Source organism: Capricornis sumatraensis, chromosome 2, assembly GCF_032405125.1.
Source record: "Capricornis sumatraensis isolate serow.1 chromosome 2, serow.2, whole genome shotgun sequence".
Classification (NCBI taxonomy): domain Eukaryota; kingdom Metazoa; phylum Chordata; class Mammalia; order Artiodactyla; family Bovidae; genus Capricornis; species Capricornis sumatraensis.
The window spans coordinates 186,368,804-186,380,827 of record NC_091070.1 but is presented as its reverse complement, the minus strand read 5'-3'; the positions used below and the strand labels follow the sequence as shown (position 1 = coordinate 186,380,827).

General features: G+C 39.2%; 1 protein-coding gene across 1 annotated transcript in view; it reads right to left on the bottom strand.

The window, feature by feature from the left end:
• Positions 1–4,275: 4,275 nt before the first annotated feature.
• Positions 4,276–12,024, bottom strand: part of C2H1orf87 (chromosome 2 C1orf87 homolog) — an 83,444-nt gene continuing 75,695 nt past the window's right edge. The window contains exon 11 of the mRNA XM_068966671.1: positions 4,276–4,436. Within this exon, the coding sequence (XP_068822772.1) occupies positions 4,276–4,436 (161 nt within the window). The remainder of the gene's footprint in view (positions 4,437–12,024) is intronic.

The following is a 12,024-nucleotide window of genomic DNA, read 5'->3' as shown; positions in this document are numbered from 1 at the left end:
GCAGAGAATTGGGCAAGGTGAAATCATTGCCCTTCAGGACCTTATGACTAAGTCTAACAACTCCAGCTTCATGTATAGGGCCTCCCTTCACCCTAAAGACCTCTCCAGGCCCCTTTCCCACAGAGATGTAGGATATACCAGGGCATTCTTATAAGCACAAGAGTTTTCATCAAAAATTTGTTCAGTTCAGTTCATTCTGGACTTTTGAGAATCTACATTAAAGCAAGTGGCAAGGCCTAGTGGTATATCTGGTATAGGCAGAAATTCCTTTTATCTTTACTTTTAAAACTCATCTATTTTTAATTGGAGAATAATTGATTTACAATATTGTGTTGGTTTCTGTCATACATCAACATGAATTAGCCATAGGTATACATAGTCTCCCTCCCTTCTGAACTTCCCTCCCACCTTCCTTTTATCTTTATATATATTTTACTTACAGGCATTACCAGGGCATTCTAAAGTATCATGTGCCCAGTGCTTTCCAGAAGATCCCATCCCTCCAGTCAGTTATCCATGGGTACAACTCAATAGCTTTCTTCTGCTTCACTTCTCTGAGCCTGTTTCCTAATCTGTAAAATGGAGCCATGAAACTTTCCACATCTATTTGTCACAGTTGGATGCAACAAAATATGTCAAGTTCTTGGCAAACAGTAGTTGCCCAATGCATAATGAATGTCTGATCTAATATTCTAATTTTCCTCATTTGGCACTTTGGTAACATGTGAAAGCCATGCTTGTCTGCTTTCTTCTTTGCCCTTAAAGGAGAAAAGGAAAGATATACCCATCTGAATGCAGAGTTCCAAAGAGTAGCAAGGAGAGATAAGAAAGCCTTCCTCAGTGATCAGTGCAAAGAAAGAGAGGAAAACAACAGAATGGGAAAGACTAGAGATCTCTTCAAGAAAATTAGAGATACCAAGGGAACATTTCATACAGAGATGAGAAAAATAAAGGACAGAAATGCTATGGACCTAACAGAAGCAGAAGATATTAAAAAGAGATGGCAAGAATACACAGAAGAACTATATAAAAAAGATCTTCATGACCCAGATAACCATGATGGTGTGATCACTCACTTAGAGCCAGACATCCTGGAATGTGAAGACAAGTGGCCTTTAGGAAGCATCACTATGAACAAAGCTAGTGGAAATGCTGGAATTCCAGTTGTGCTATTTCAAATCCTCAAAGATGATGCTGTGAAAGTGCTGAACTCAATATGCCAGGAAATCTGGAAAACTCAGCAGTGGCCACAGGGCTGGAAAAGGTCAGTTTTCATTCCAATCCCTAAGAAAGGCAATGCCAAAGAATGTTCAAACTATTGTACAATTGCACTCATCTCACATGCTAGCAAACTAATGCTCAAAATCCTCCAAGCCAGGCTTCAACAGTATGTGAACTGTGAACTTCCAGATGTTCAAGCTGGATTTAAAAAGGTAGAGGAACCAGAGATCAAATTGCCAGCATCTGTTGGATAATTGAAAAAACAAGAGAGTTCCAGAAAAAACATCTACTTCTGCTTTATTGACTATGCCAAAGCCTTTGACTGTGTGGATCACAACAAATTGTGGAAAATTCTTAAAGATATGGGAATACCAGGTCACCTGACTTGCCTCCTGAGAAATCTGTATGCAGGTCAGGAAGCAACAGTTAGAACTGGACATGGAACAACAGACTGGTTCCAAATAGGAAAAGGAGTACATCAAGGCTGTATATTGTCACCCTGCTTATTTAACTTATGTGCAGAGTACATCATGAGAAACGCTGGGCTGGAAGAAGCACAAGCTGGAATAAAGATTGCCAGGAGAAATATCAATAATCTTAGATACACAGATGACATTACCCTTATGGCAGAAAGCGAAGAAGAACTAAAGAGTCTCTTGATGAAAGTGAAAGAGGAGAGTGAAAATGTTGGCTTAATGCTCAACATTCACAAAACTAAGACCATGGGATCTGGTCCCATCACTTCATGGCAAATAGATGGGGAAACAATGGAAACAGTGAGAGACTTTATTTTTGGGGGCTCCAAAATCACTACAGATGGTAACTGCAGCTGTGAAATTAAAAGATACTTGCTCCTTGGGAGAAAAGCTATGACCAGCCTAGACAGCATGTTAAAAAGCAGAGACATTACTTTACCAACAAAGGTCTTTCTAGTCAAAGCTATGGTTTTTCCAGTAGTCTTGTATGGATATGAGAGTTGGATTATAAAGAAAGCTGAGCACAGAAGAATCGATGCTTTTGAACTGTGGTGTTGGAGAAGACTCTTGATAGTCCTTGGACTGCAAGGAGATCCAACCAATCCATCCTACAGGAAATCAGTCCTGAATGAATATTCATTGGAAGAACTGATGCTGAAGCTGAAACTCCAATACTCTGGCCAACTGATGCGAAGAAGCAACTCATTGGTAAAGACCATGATGCTGGGAAAGATTGAAGGCGGGAGGAGAAAGGGACGAGAGAGAATGAGATGTTTGGATGGCATCACCAGTGTGATGGACATTGGTAGGCTCCAGGAGTTGGTGATGGACAGGGAAGCCTGGCGTGCTGCAGTCCATGGAGTCACAAAGAGTTGAATGTGACTGAGTGACTGAACTGAACTGAACTTGCCCTAAAAGGCAGCCTGCAAGCCTGAGGGTTCTCAAATGTTAGAGGAGTAGTTGGTCTGCATCAAGAGGCATTTCTCTGGGCAACACAAGGATTATAAAAACTAGAGCATGTCAGAATAGAAGGCCCTCAGATATCATTTATGTTAGTGGATCCAAATTATTTGGTTCTTAAGGTTTAATTCATAAGACTTTACGAGATACCCCATAATATACAGTGTATTAAAGGGGATACTCAGAGACTTTCAGGGGCTTCCCTGGTGGCTAAGTGGTAAAGAATCTGCCTGCAGATGCATGAGACATGGGTTTGATCCCTTGGTTGGGGAGATCCCTTGGAGAAGGAAGTGGCAACCTACTCTAGTCTTCTTTCCTGGAAAATGCCATGGACAGAGGGGCCTGGTGGGCTACAGTCCATGGGGTCACAGAGTCAGACAGGACTTAGTGACGAAACAACAACAAAGGTCTTCGATTTATTTTTTCCCTTGACCTAACTCCTTCATCCTGTCTCCCACACACAGAGATTTGAAAATCAGGATCCAGGTCCCTCAGCATTAATTACAGTACTAGGAATACTTCTTTCTCCGAAGTCCTAGATTTCCTTCAATGAACTCAGGCCACCTGTGTGTGCGATGTGACTGTAAATGTGTATTATGCAGGGGGTGCAAATTGGGGGAGGGGGAGAACTATGGGAACGGATGGAAAGTTTTGCTTGATTTTGCTGCCAGCTGCCAGAGGAAACAAAGAAGAAGTTACCTGTTTACAGAATCCTTTGTCCCAGAAGTCCCTCCTAAAAACTTGTATCCACTACTCTATGGAAACATCCCTGGGGACAGTGTAATCCTGTCTAGTTTTGTATTAGAGAAAATATTAGACTTGTTCAGAAAATCTCACTTGAAATTCTGCTTCTGCTGCTTAGTATTAAGACAATTCATTGTTAATACTTTTATTTTTCTTATAGTGTGGAAATCCTAGAATAGTGACTAGAGGAAAGATTGACTTATTATTGACAAGCATTTTTGGAAGTTGACAACATCTAGCATTTTTTTTTTTTTTCAGAGAAGGCAATGGCAACCTGCTTCAGTACTCTTGCCTGGAAATTCACACGGATGGAGGACCCTGGTGGGCTGCAGTCCATGGGGTTGCTAGGAGTCGGACAGGGCTTCACTTTCACTTTTCACTTTCATGCACTGGAGAAGGAAATGGCAACCCACTCCAGTGTTCTTGCCTGCAGAATCACAGGGATGGGGGAGCCTGTTGGGCTGCCGTCTATGGGGTCGTACAGAGTTGGACACGACTGAAGCAACTTAGCAGCAGCAGCGTGTTTTTTTACTATATGGAACTGCAGAGTTTGCAAAAATACTGTTTGATCAGCAATATAGCAAAAAAATCTTTGAATATTCATCATCAGCTTTATAAGATTAGAAGAGGATTTTAAGAAATTGGGCTTTTGCCACCTCAGAAGAGAAAAACCTGGTTTTCTCAGATCACTTGGAGCTGCTTATGAGCAAGCATCCTAGCCAGAAACCAAGTCCAAGTTCAAAGTGTCTACAATAGCTGCGCCGGCCTCAATTCTGACAGTGCCTCCACCACTGCACTCGGGCCGGGGAGAAACACGTGTCTGGGTAAAAATGGAGATAAAGGGAACATCTGTTCTCACAATATGGGCTTGTTATCATAGCTCCTTTAAGTACCGAAGCGCTGGCTCCAAGAGCATATTTTCTCCAGCACAGAAACTCCGCAAGGCTTGGTCAATTTTCCGAGGGCTCAGGGACAGGTTGTAAATGAGATTGTAGTTGTGAATGAGGCATCTGGCTCGTTCCTTCTCTAGGACTCCTATCATTAGGTCGGGTGAGTGAGAGGTTTTTAAAAAAGAATGGAGAAAACACAAAAGAGGAAAATGCATTAGTTTGAATGACTTCTGAGCAAAAATTAAATGCTTATATTTTGAAACTTTAAGCTTTAAAAAAAAAATATGACATCCTAAAAAGATACTTACAGTCCTGACCACGTGTCATAGATGCTTAGAGGAATTTGACAGTGATCTGGGGGAGAGGGGATGGGGTCCAATAAAATCCATAGGTAGACTCTAAAACAATTTTAGCTTGTTCTTTGTAGCCATAAAACTTTAAGAGACCAATTTTTGAAAATGGTGGGGTGCCTGCTAAAAACAATTCATAATTGCTCTGGTTTTATGTCTATCTTATTGAAATATCCAAACACATTCCTAAACATGCAGGATTTAAATAGCTCACTTTTATGCATTTCTGGAGATGTGTTTACTGTGACTCCCTCCAGCTTGCCGTGTGATTACAGGTAAATCATCTAACTTCTTGTGGCTTAGAGTCTAAATCTGTGGAATAGAGACGGTACTTATCATCACAGGATACACTCTAGTACCCACATGTTATGTGTAGCAATGTTGATGCGCTTTTCATGCTAAGGGTAAGCAGATTTTGATAGTTGCAGAGAGGAGTGTAAGTGTAGAACACAATAACAGCAAAAATCAACAACTCACTGATAAGCCTCAATTTGTGAGTTTATAAATGCCAGATACTGTGCCTGGGAATAGAGAGGATATTGAGAAGGTGTTTGTTACCTTAGGAAGATCTCCAACCAGTCAGGATGATAACAGATGCAGAAAATTATCTAGAGTGCAACAGCAACAATATTGATTGATACTCATATACAGCATTCACCATGTTGCAGGCATCCCTCCAAACAACTTAACCAATATTGACTCACTTAATCCTCACAACAACTCATTTTGCAAAGAGAGGGAAACTGAGGCATGGAGATGAGAATTCTCTTGCCCAAGGCTGTGCTTAGTCCTTGCATTTAATCATCACATTGTATTATAGAATGAAGGGAAAGAGATTATTTCAAGCAGGGCTCAGATCATTTTCTAAATATTTTCCATGAGTTGTGAACATCTACGCTACAGGTATCAAGCTTTTTAAATACGTGTTATGGGGTAAAGGATATATCCCTTGCATGTTGTTCTTCTGGTCTCCTGTATTTGCATAAGTTATCATAATGATTGTGAAATTTTTTCTCAAAGAATCCAGAGGGAGTGGTCCCCTGGTCATTCTGTAGAAAGCCATGGCCAGTCAATTAGTGTTGGGCTCTCGTGACACCTGTCATCTCTGTGTAAGCTCTGTTTTTGTTCAAACATGCAACGATAGTTGAGTGTCATGTTCTCCTCTGAACTACTCTCTAATGAGTGTTTCTAACAGTGGACTACAGACAGCTGGGCTCCTAGTGTGATTTATTCCATCCAGTTTTATTCGGTCCTGTCTTGTCCCTTCCCATCCCATCCTATCCTATTCCATATCATCCTATGCCATCTCACTCCATCCCATTCTGTCCAGTTTCCTGTTTCTTTTCAGGTTTATTTGTGGTCTCTTTCTCCTATTATAATGTTGGTCCTTTCCTCTGCAGAAATATCTTTCATTGAGTTGGTCAGTTGCATCTTTGCAATTTTCTGGATGGGGTGGCTGCTCTTGACCTAATCTAGGTTGGACCCCTCAAGACTTTTCCTCATACTCCACCTCTGGAAATATAAGTCCTGAGCTTTGGAGTATGCCTGACTGAGAAAGATACTTTAAATTTTTGAGCCTCAGTTTCCTTGACTCTAAAATAGGAATAATTAAATTGGATGAAAATGAATAAAATAATAAGTGCTTACCACAGTGTTAGGACTATAAAGCACTCATTAATGTAGATACTATGATAGGATGGTTATAATAGTTATATCATCAACATTATTTAAAACACATGGGAATATATTTTAACTAGAAAAAATTATTTGTGTATAATTTATATTTTAATTAAAAATTAGAATTAATGTTAAGAAATACGTATAAGAATCACCAATGGTGGTGTTCAGCTCAGTTCAGTTCCATCACTCAGTTGTGTCCGACTCTTTGCGACCCCATGAATCCGAGCACGCCAGGCCTCCCTGTCCATTACCACACTCAGACTCACGTCCATCCAGTCAGTGATGCCATCCAGCCATCTCATCCTCTGCCGTCCCCTTCTCCTCCTGCCACCAATCCCTCCCAGCATCAGAGTCTTTTCCAATGAGTCAGCTCTTCACATGAGGTGGCCAAAGTACTGGAGTTTCAGCTTTAGCATCATTCCTTCCAAAGAAATCCCAGGACTGATCTCCTTCAGAATGGACTGGTTGGATCTCCTTGCAGTCCAAGGGACTCTCAAGAGTCTTCTCCAACACCACAGTTCAAAAGCATCAATTCTTCGGTGCTCAGCCTTCTTCACAGTCCAACTCTCACATCCATACATGACCACTGGAAAAACCATAGCCTTAACTAGACTGACCTTAGTCAGCAAAGTAATGTCTCTGCTTTTGAATATACTATCTAGGTTGGTCATAACTTTTCTTCCAAGGAGTAAGTGTCTTTTAATTTCATGGCTGCAACCACCATCTGCAGTGATTTTGGAGCCACCAAAATAAAGTCTGACACTGTTTCCCACTGTTTCCCCATCTATTTCCCATGAAGTGGTGGGACCAGATGCCATGATCTTCGTTTTCTGAATGTTGAGCTTTAAGCCAACTTTTTCACTCTCCTCTTTCACTTTCATCAAAAGGATTTTTAGCTCCTCTTCACTTTCTGCCATAAGGGTGGTGTCATCTGCATATCTGAGGTTATTGATATTACTCCTGGCAATCTTGATTCCAGCTTGTGTTTCTTCTAGTCCAGCGTTTCTCATGATGTACTCTGCATATAAAGTTAAATTGGGGGGCCTTTTCTTCTATCTTCTAAGCTTTACTATTAGTAGAGGATTTGTAGTATTAGACAAAAGTCCATTGGCTGAAATTTATTTCTATCTGATTTTCTGTCATTAGGAAATGCCCAAAATAACTGCATAAAATAAACTTTATAATCCATCTTAGTGTTGTTAAAGCCTGTCCCTATCCTACCAGAACCAAAATGAAAGCAGTAAGAACCTCTTTACTATCCACTTTATTTTACACTTTGTAAAGAACTTTAAAATCTCCCTGGATCCTTTCTCAAATCTGGGAGGTATGTTTTATTTTTATTAGTTTTACTATTTTACAGATGAGGAAACAGACTTGGTGAATAAAAGTGACAGCTGTTCGTGACGTCTGAACTTGAATCTGGTTAAAAACACACAAAGAAACAAACAAACAAAGCAAGCCAAATCTCATGCTCTTTCCAGTATGTCATGGGAGTCTGGTATAGTGGGAAGTTCAGTAGAACTGGGGTTAGAATTTTGCCTCAACTTCTCACTGGTTGATATTTTATCACTTTGAGTTTGGCTTTCTTCTCTCTAAATAAGAACATTAATCCTTTCAGCAAGTGGTTGATGTGAGGAGTTAGTGATGCCATGTATACCAAGTCCAGACCCATGCAGAGAATATCCTTGAGGGCTCTCTTTGCACTCTGCCTCGTTGAACTCTAAAATATTTTCTATTTAGCCTTTAGTTCACTGGGGAAATTCCAAATCCGCCAGTCAATTTATCCCAACCACTCATCTTTCTTTAGAAAGCACGACCAGCTATTCATAGTCATTCCTTAGTCTTTCCCCTCAAGAATATTTTCTTGACAACCCCCATTAAAGAATAAGCACAGAGTAGGTTCCCAGAAATGCTAATTTAATGATGGATGTTCTGCCTTCACCCTGGATAAAGAACACCCTGCCCTACATATTTCCTTGCACATAATAAAGATCACTGATTCATCACTGGGCAGAGTAGGGATCATCTACTCAGTGTCCAGAGGAAGGCTGTGGTGGTCTGCTAAATACTGTGGCTAATAAACCAAGAAGATGACCTCAGTTAATCCTCTTTCCTCATTACAGATAGTTATAGATGTTTCCAGTTTTGGCTGACACATTCCTTGGCTATTGAAGAACTAATGAATTTCATAGAAACAGAGAAAACAGGCATAAATAGTGAAAAGGCCATGAGAAAGTCATTTTAAATCTGCCAGAATCTGCCCCAAAGTCAACAAAACTGTGTTTTTCCCCAGAACAGTTCAGAAGTATGAGAAAGGTCCCAGTCTTTGGGGAGTCTCTTAGCAACTAAGTTTATGATCTGTCATCCATCATCAAAACTCAGCATTTGTTTCTTTAGAAACATCTTTTCTCTCTGCTTGAGTTTTGGTTTTGTTTGTAACCTCATTACCACTCTTGCAGTTTTGATATGTATGCCTAGACTGATGAATATTTCAGTAACTGTTTGATCTCCTTGTCTCCAGTATCTTCCCTAAATGATCCATTTCAGCTTTTGCAGTGTTCTCTAGTTGAAACTTGGTGAACACTGGGTAGAGAATTAAGCTCATCCCAGCCCACAGGATTCACAACATGGTATCAGCTTCACCATCTGGTTCAACATGACCATCAGTCCTATCTTTCTTACTCTCTTCCCCCATCATACTCATTCTCACCTTCTAACCTTTGCAGAGGATGGTTTCAAAGTCTTTTGTACCTCTCCTTCCAAGTGCAGCTCAAGTTCTAGTGAGCCCTCTCTGAGTACCTGCCCACATTACACAGTGTGCTAAAAGAAAAAAAAAAAAAAACTTCTGTTTTTTCTTTGAATTCTTTAACTCTAGTTTGTGTCTTCAATTATAATGCTTTACTATAATCTGTCTTTAAAGTTTTTGTTTTACTGGCATTGAACTATTGCCAGCTTTTAGGTAAGCCTTTACCTAGAAGTTCCTTGATGAGACCATGTCTCATCCTTTCTGGTTTTCCTCTTGGTCTAGCCTCTAGCACAATGCCAGGCTTATAACAGAAGTTTAATAAATGAGTTTCTAATTCAGCTAGATAAATTTTTCATCTAAACTTTTCATTTCCCCCTCTCTTTGGTATAGTTATTAGAAGTCCTTGCATATTGTATGATATTTATGTTTTATGTGGTCTAGAATTCAAAGCAAGATGAAACAAAAACATTACAGAGAATGAAAAAGTATTAGTATTGTTATATGATCACTTCTAGAAAGTACTAATGTGCACATTAACTCTTTTTTGAGAGGTAATTGACATTAATATATAACATTGTATAAGTTTAAGGTGTACAATGTGATGATTGATACACATATATATTATAAAATGTTTATTAAAATAAGGTTGGTTAACAAATCCTTTACCTCTCATAATTACCATTCTGTTGTTGTTGTTATGGTGAGTCCATTAAAGCTCTACTCTAACAGTAGCTTTCAAGTACACAACACAATATTGTTAATGAGAGTCACCATGATGTGTGTTAAATCCTTGAAATTTGCCTTCTAGCTGAAAGTGTGCACCCTTTGACCAACATTTCTCTGTTTTTCCTGGCAACCACCATTGGTGGTATGGAACTACATGTTCCGTATTTTTAGACTCCATGTATAATGCTAACTCTTCATGAACACAGTATGTAATTAAGTACAATTGCAGTGCATATGTTTTTGTATCTGCTCCCTCTTTTCCATTCCATGGGTCTCTGACCTAGTTCTGAATTTCATTCTCTCTCACTTAGACATTGCAATAACATCCTTTACTCTTTTTATGCTTTAAATTTCTCCTTCATTCTGCACATAGCCATTGAGGACCTTTATGAAATACAACTTCACCATATCAATCCCTGTTTAGAAACTCAACATGCTACTCACTATCTTTGAATTAAATCCAAATTCCTTGGTCTGTTATCTAACACCTTCCTAGATCTGATCCTATCCTATAGTTTCACCTTTTTCATTTAATAGGCTTCTTAATGGCACTTATATTCTATTCAAACCAAATTCCTTGCATTGAGCTTCATACATAATGTTTTGCTTGGCTAACTTGCACCTTTGCCAGAAAGGGCCCTCTATTTCATTCTTTTGTATATAAACAGTACTTTATCTTTAATGAGCAATTTCAAACTAATATAACCTTTTCTGATCACCTCACTATGAAGGAATTCTCCTTTCTCCAAATGCCCACATAGCACCACCCTCTAATGGCATTTATTACCTTCTATTTTGGGTTTAGTTATTTATGAACATTCACTCATTTATTTGTTCATGCTAAAAAAGGTCGAACAGAGCTGTGCAATGTACCAGGATAAAAAAGGAATGTAGTCTACTGGGTGGATAGTAGGAAGTTCCAAATAGAAAGATACAATATAGAAATATGATAATGGGTGTTAAAGAACTCTGAGAGGCTGATAAAGGTTGGCCTAGATCTGTCTGGGGAAATCCTGAAAGTCTCAGAGGAGTAGAGCTTGAGTTCCAACCTAAAAGATATTTAGACACTAATTAGCCAGGTGGACAAGGTAAGGAGCTGGCAGGGTGTGGGGTAGTTAGAGAGGCAGATAGCTCATGGGGAGGACATAGGTTTAGAAAAGGCATAGCCACAGGAGAAAGCAAGGCACGTTTGAGGAAGGCAAATTAATCATTATAATGGGGAATACAAACTCCTGTTAAAGAGTTTAGGGGTCCATCTGTTAGCAGGCATGCTGAAGATTTCAATCAGGGGAGTTACATGATTGGATTGTGGGTTAGACTCAGAGAAACTGTCAGCAACCTGGTAGGGGATTCATGTCTGATTTATCTTTTTTTCCTGATTGTGCTCAGCACAGTGCTAGGCACATGGTTTATGTACGAATTATATTTATTAAGAAGTGAAAGAAAGGGAGGAGTCCACTTACAGACTGCAACACAAATAGAAAGGTATATGATTGTGTCCTGGCTATTGTAAATAGTGCTGCAATGAATACTGGGGTGTATGCATCCTTTCAAATTATGGTTTTATTTGGTATACGACAGGAGTGGGATTGTAGGAACATATGGTAGCTCTATTTTTAGTTTTTTAAGGAACCTCCATACTGTTCTCCACAGTGGCCAGTTTACATTTCCATCAGCTGTGTTGGAAGGTCCCTTTTATCCATACCCTATCCAGCATTTATTATTTGTAGATTTTTTTGACAACGAAGGCCATCCATTGTAGTTTTGGCTTACATATCTCTAAGTGATGTTGAGAATCTTTCCATGTGTTTTTTTGTCAACATGTATGTCTTCTTTGGAGAAATGTCTATTTAGATCTTCCAGTCATTTTTTGATTGGGTTGTTTTATTTCATATTGAGTTGCATTTGCTATTTGTATATTCTGGAGATTAATCCCTCGTTAGTTGCTTTGTTTGCAAATATTTTCTCCCATTCTGAGGGCTATCTTGAATGGATAAAGAAGAGGTGGTACATATATACAATGGAATATTATTCAACCATAAAAAGAAATGAAATAATGCCATTTGCAGTGATATAGATCAACCTAGAGATTGCTATACAGCCAGAAGTAAGTCAGAAAGTGAAAGACAAATACTGTGTAATATTGCTTATATGTGGAATCTAGAAAAATAATACAGATGAACTTATTTACAAAGCAAAAGTACAGTTGCAGATATAGAAAACAAATTTAT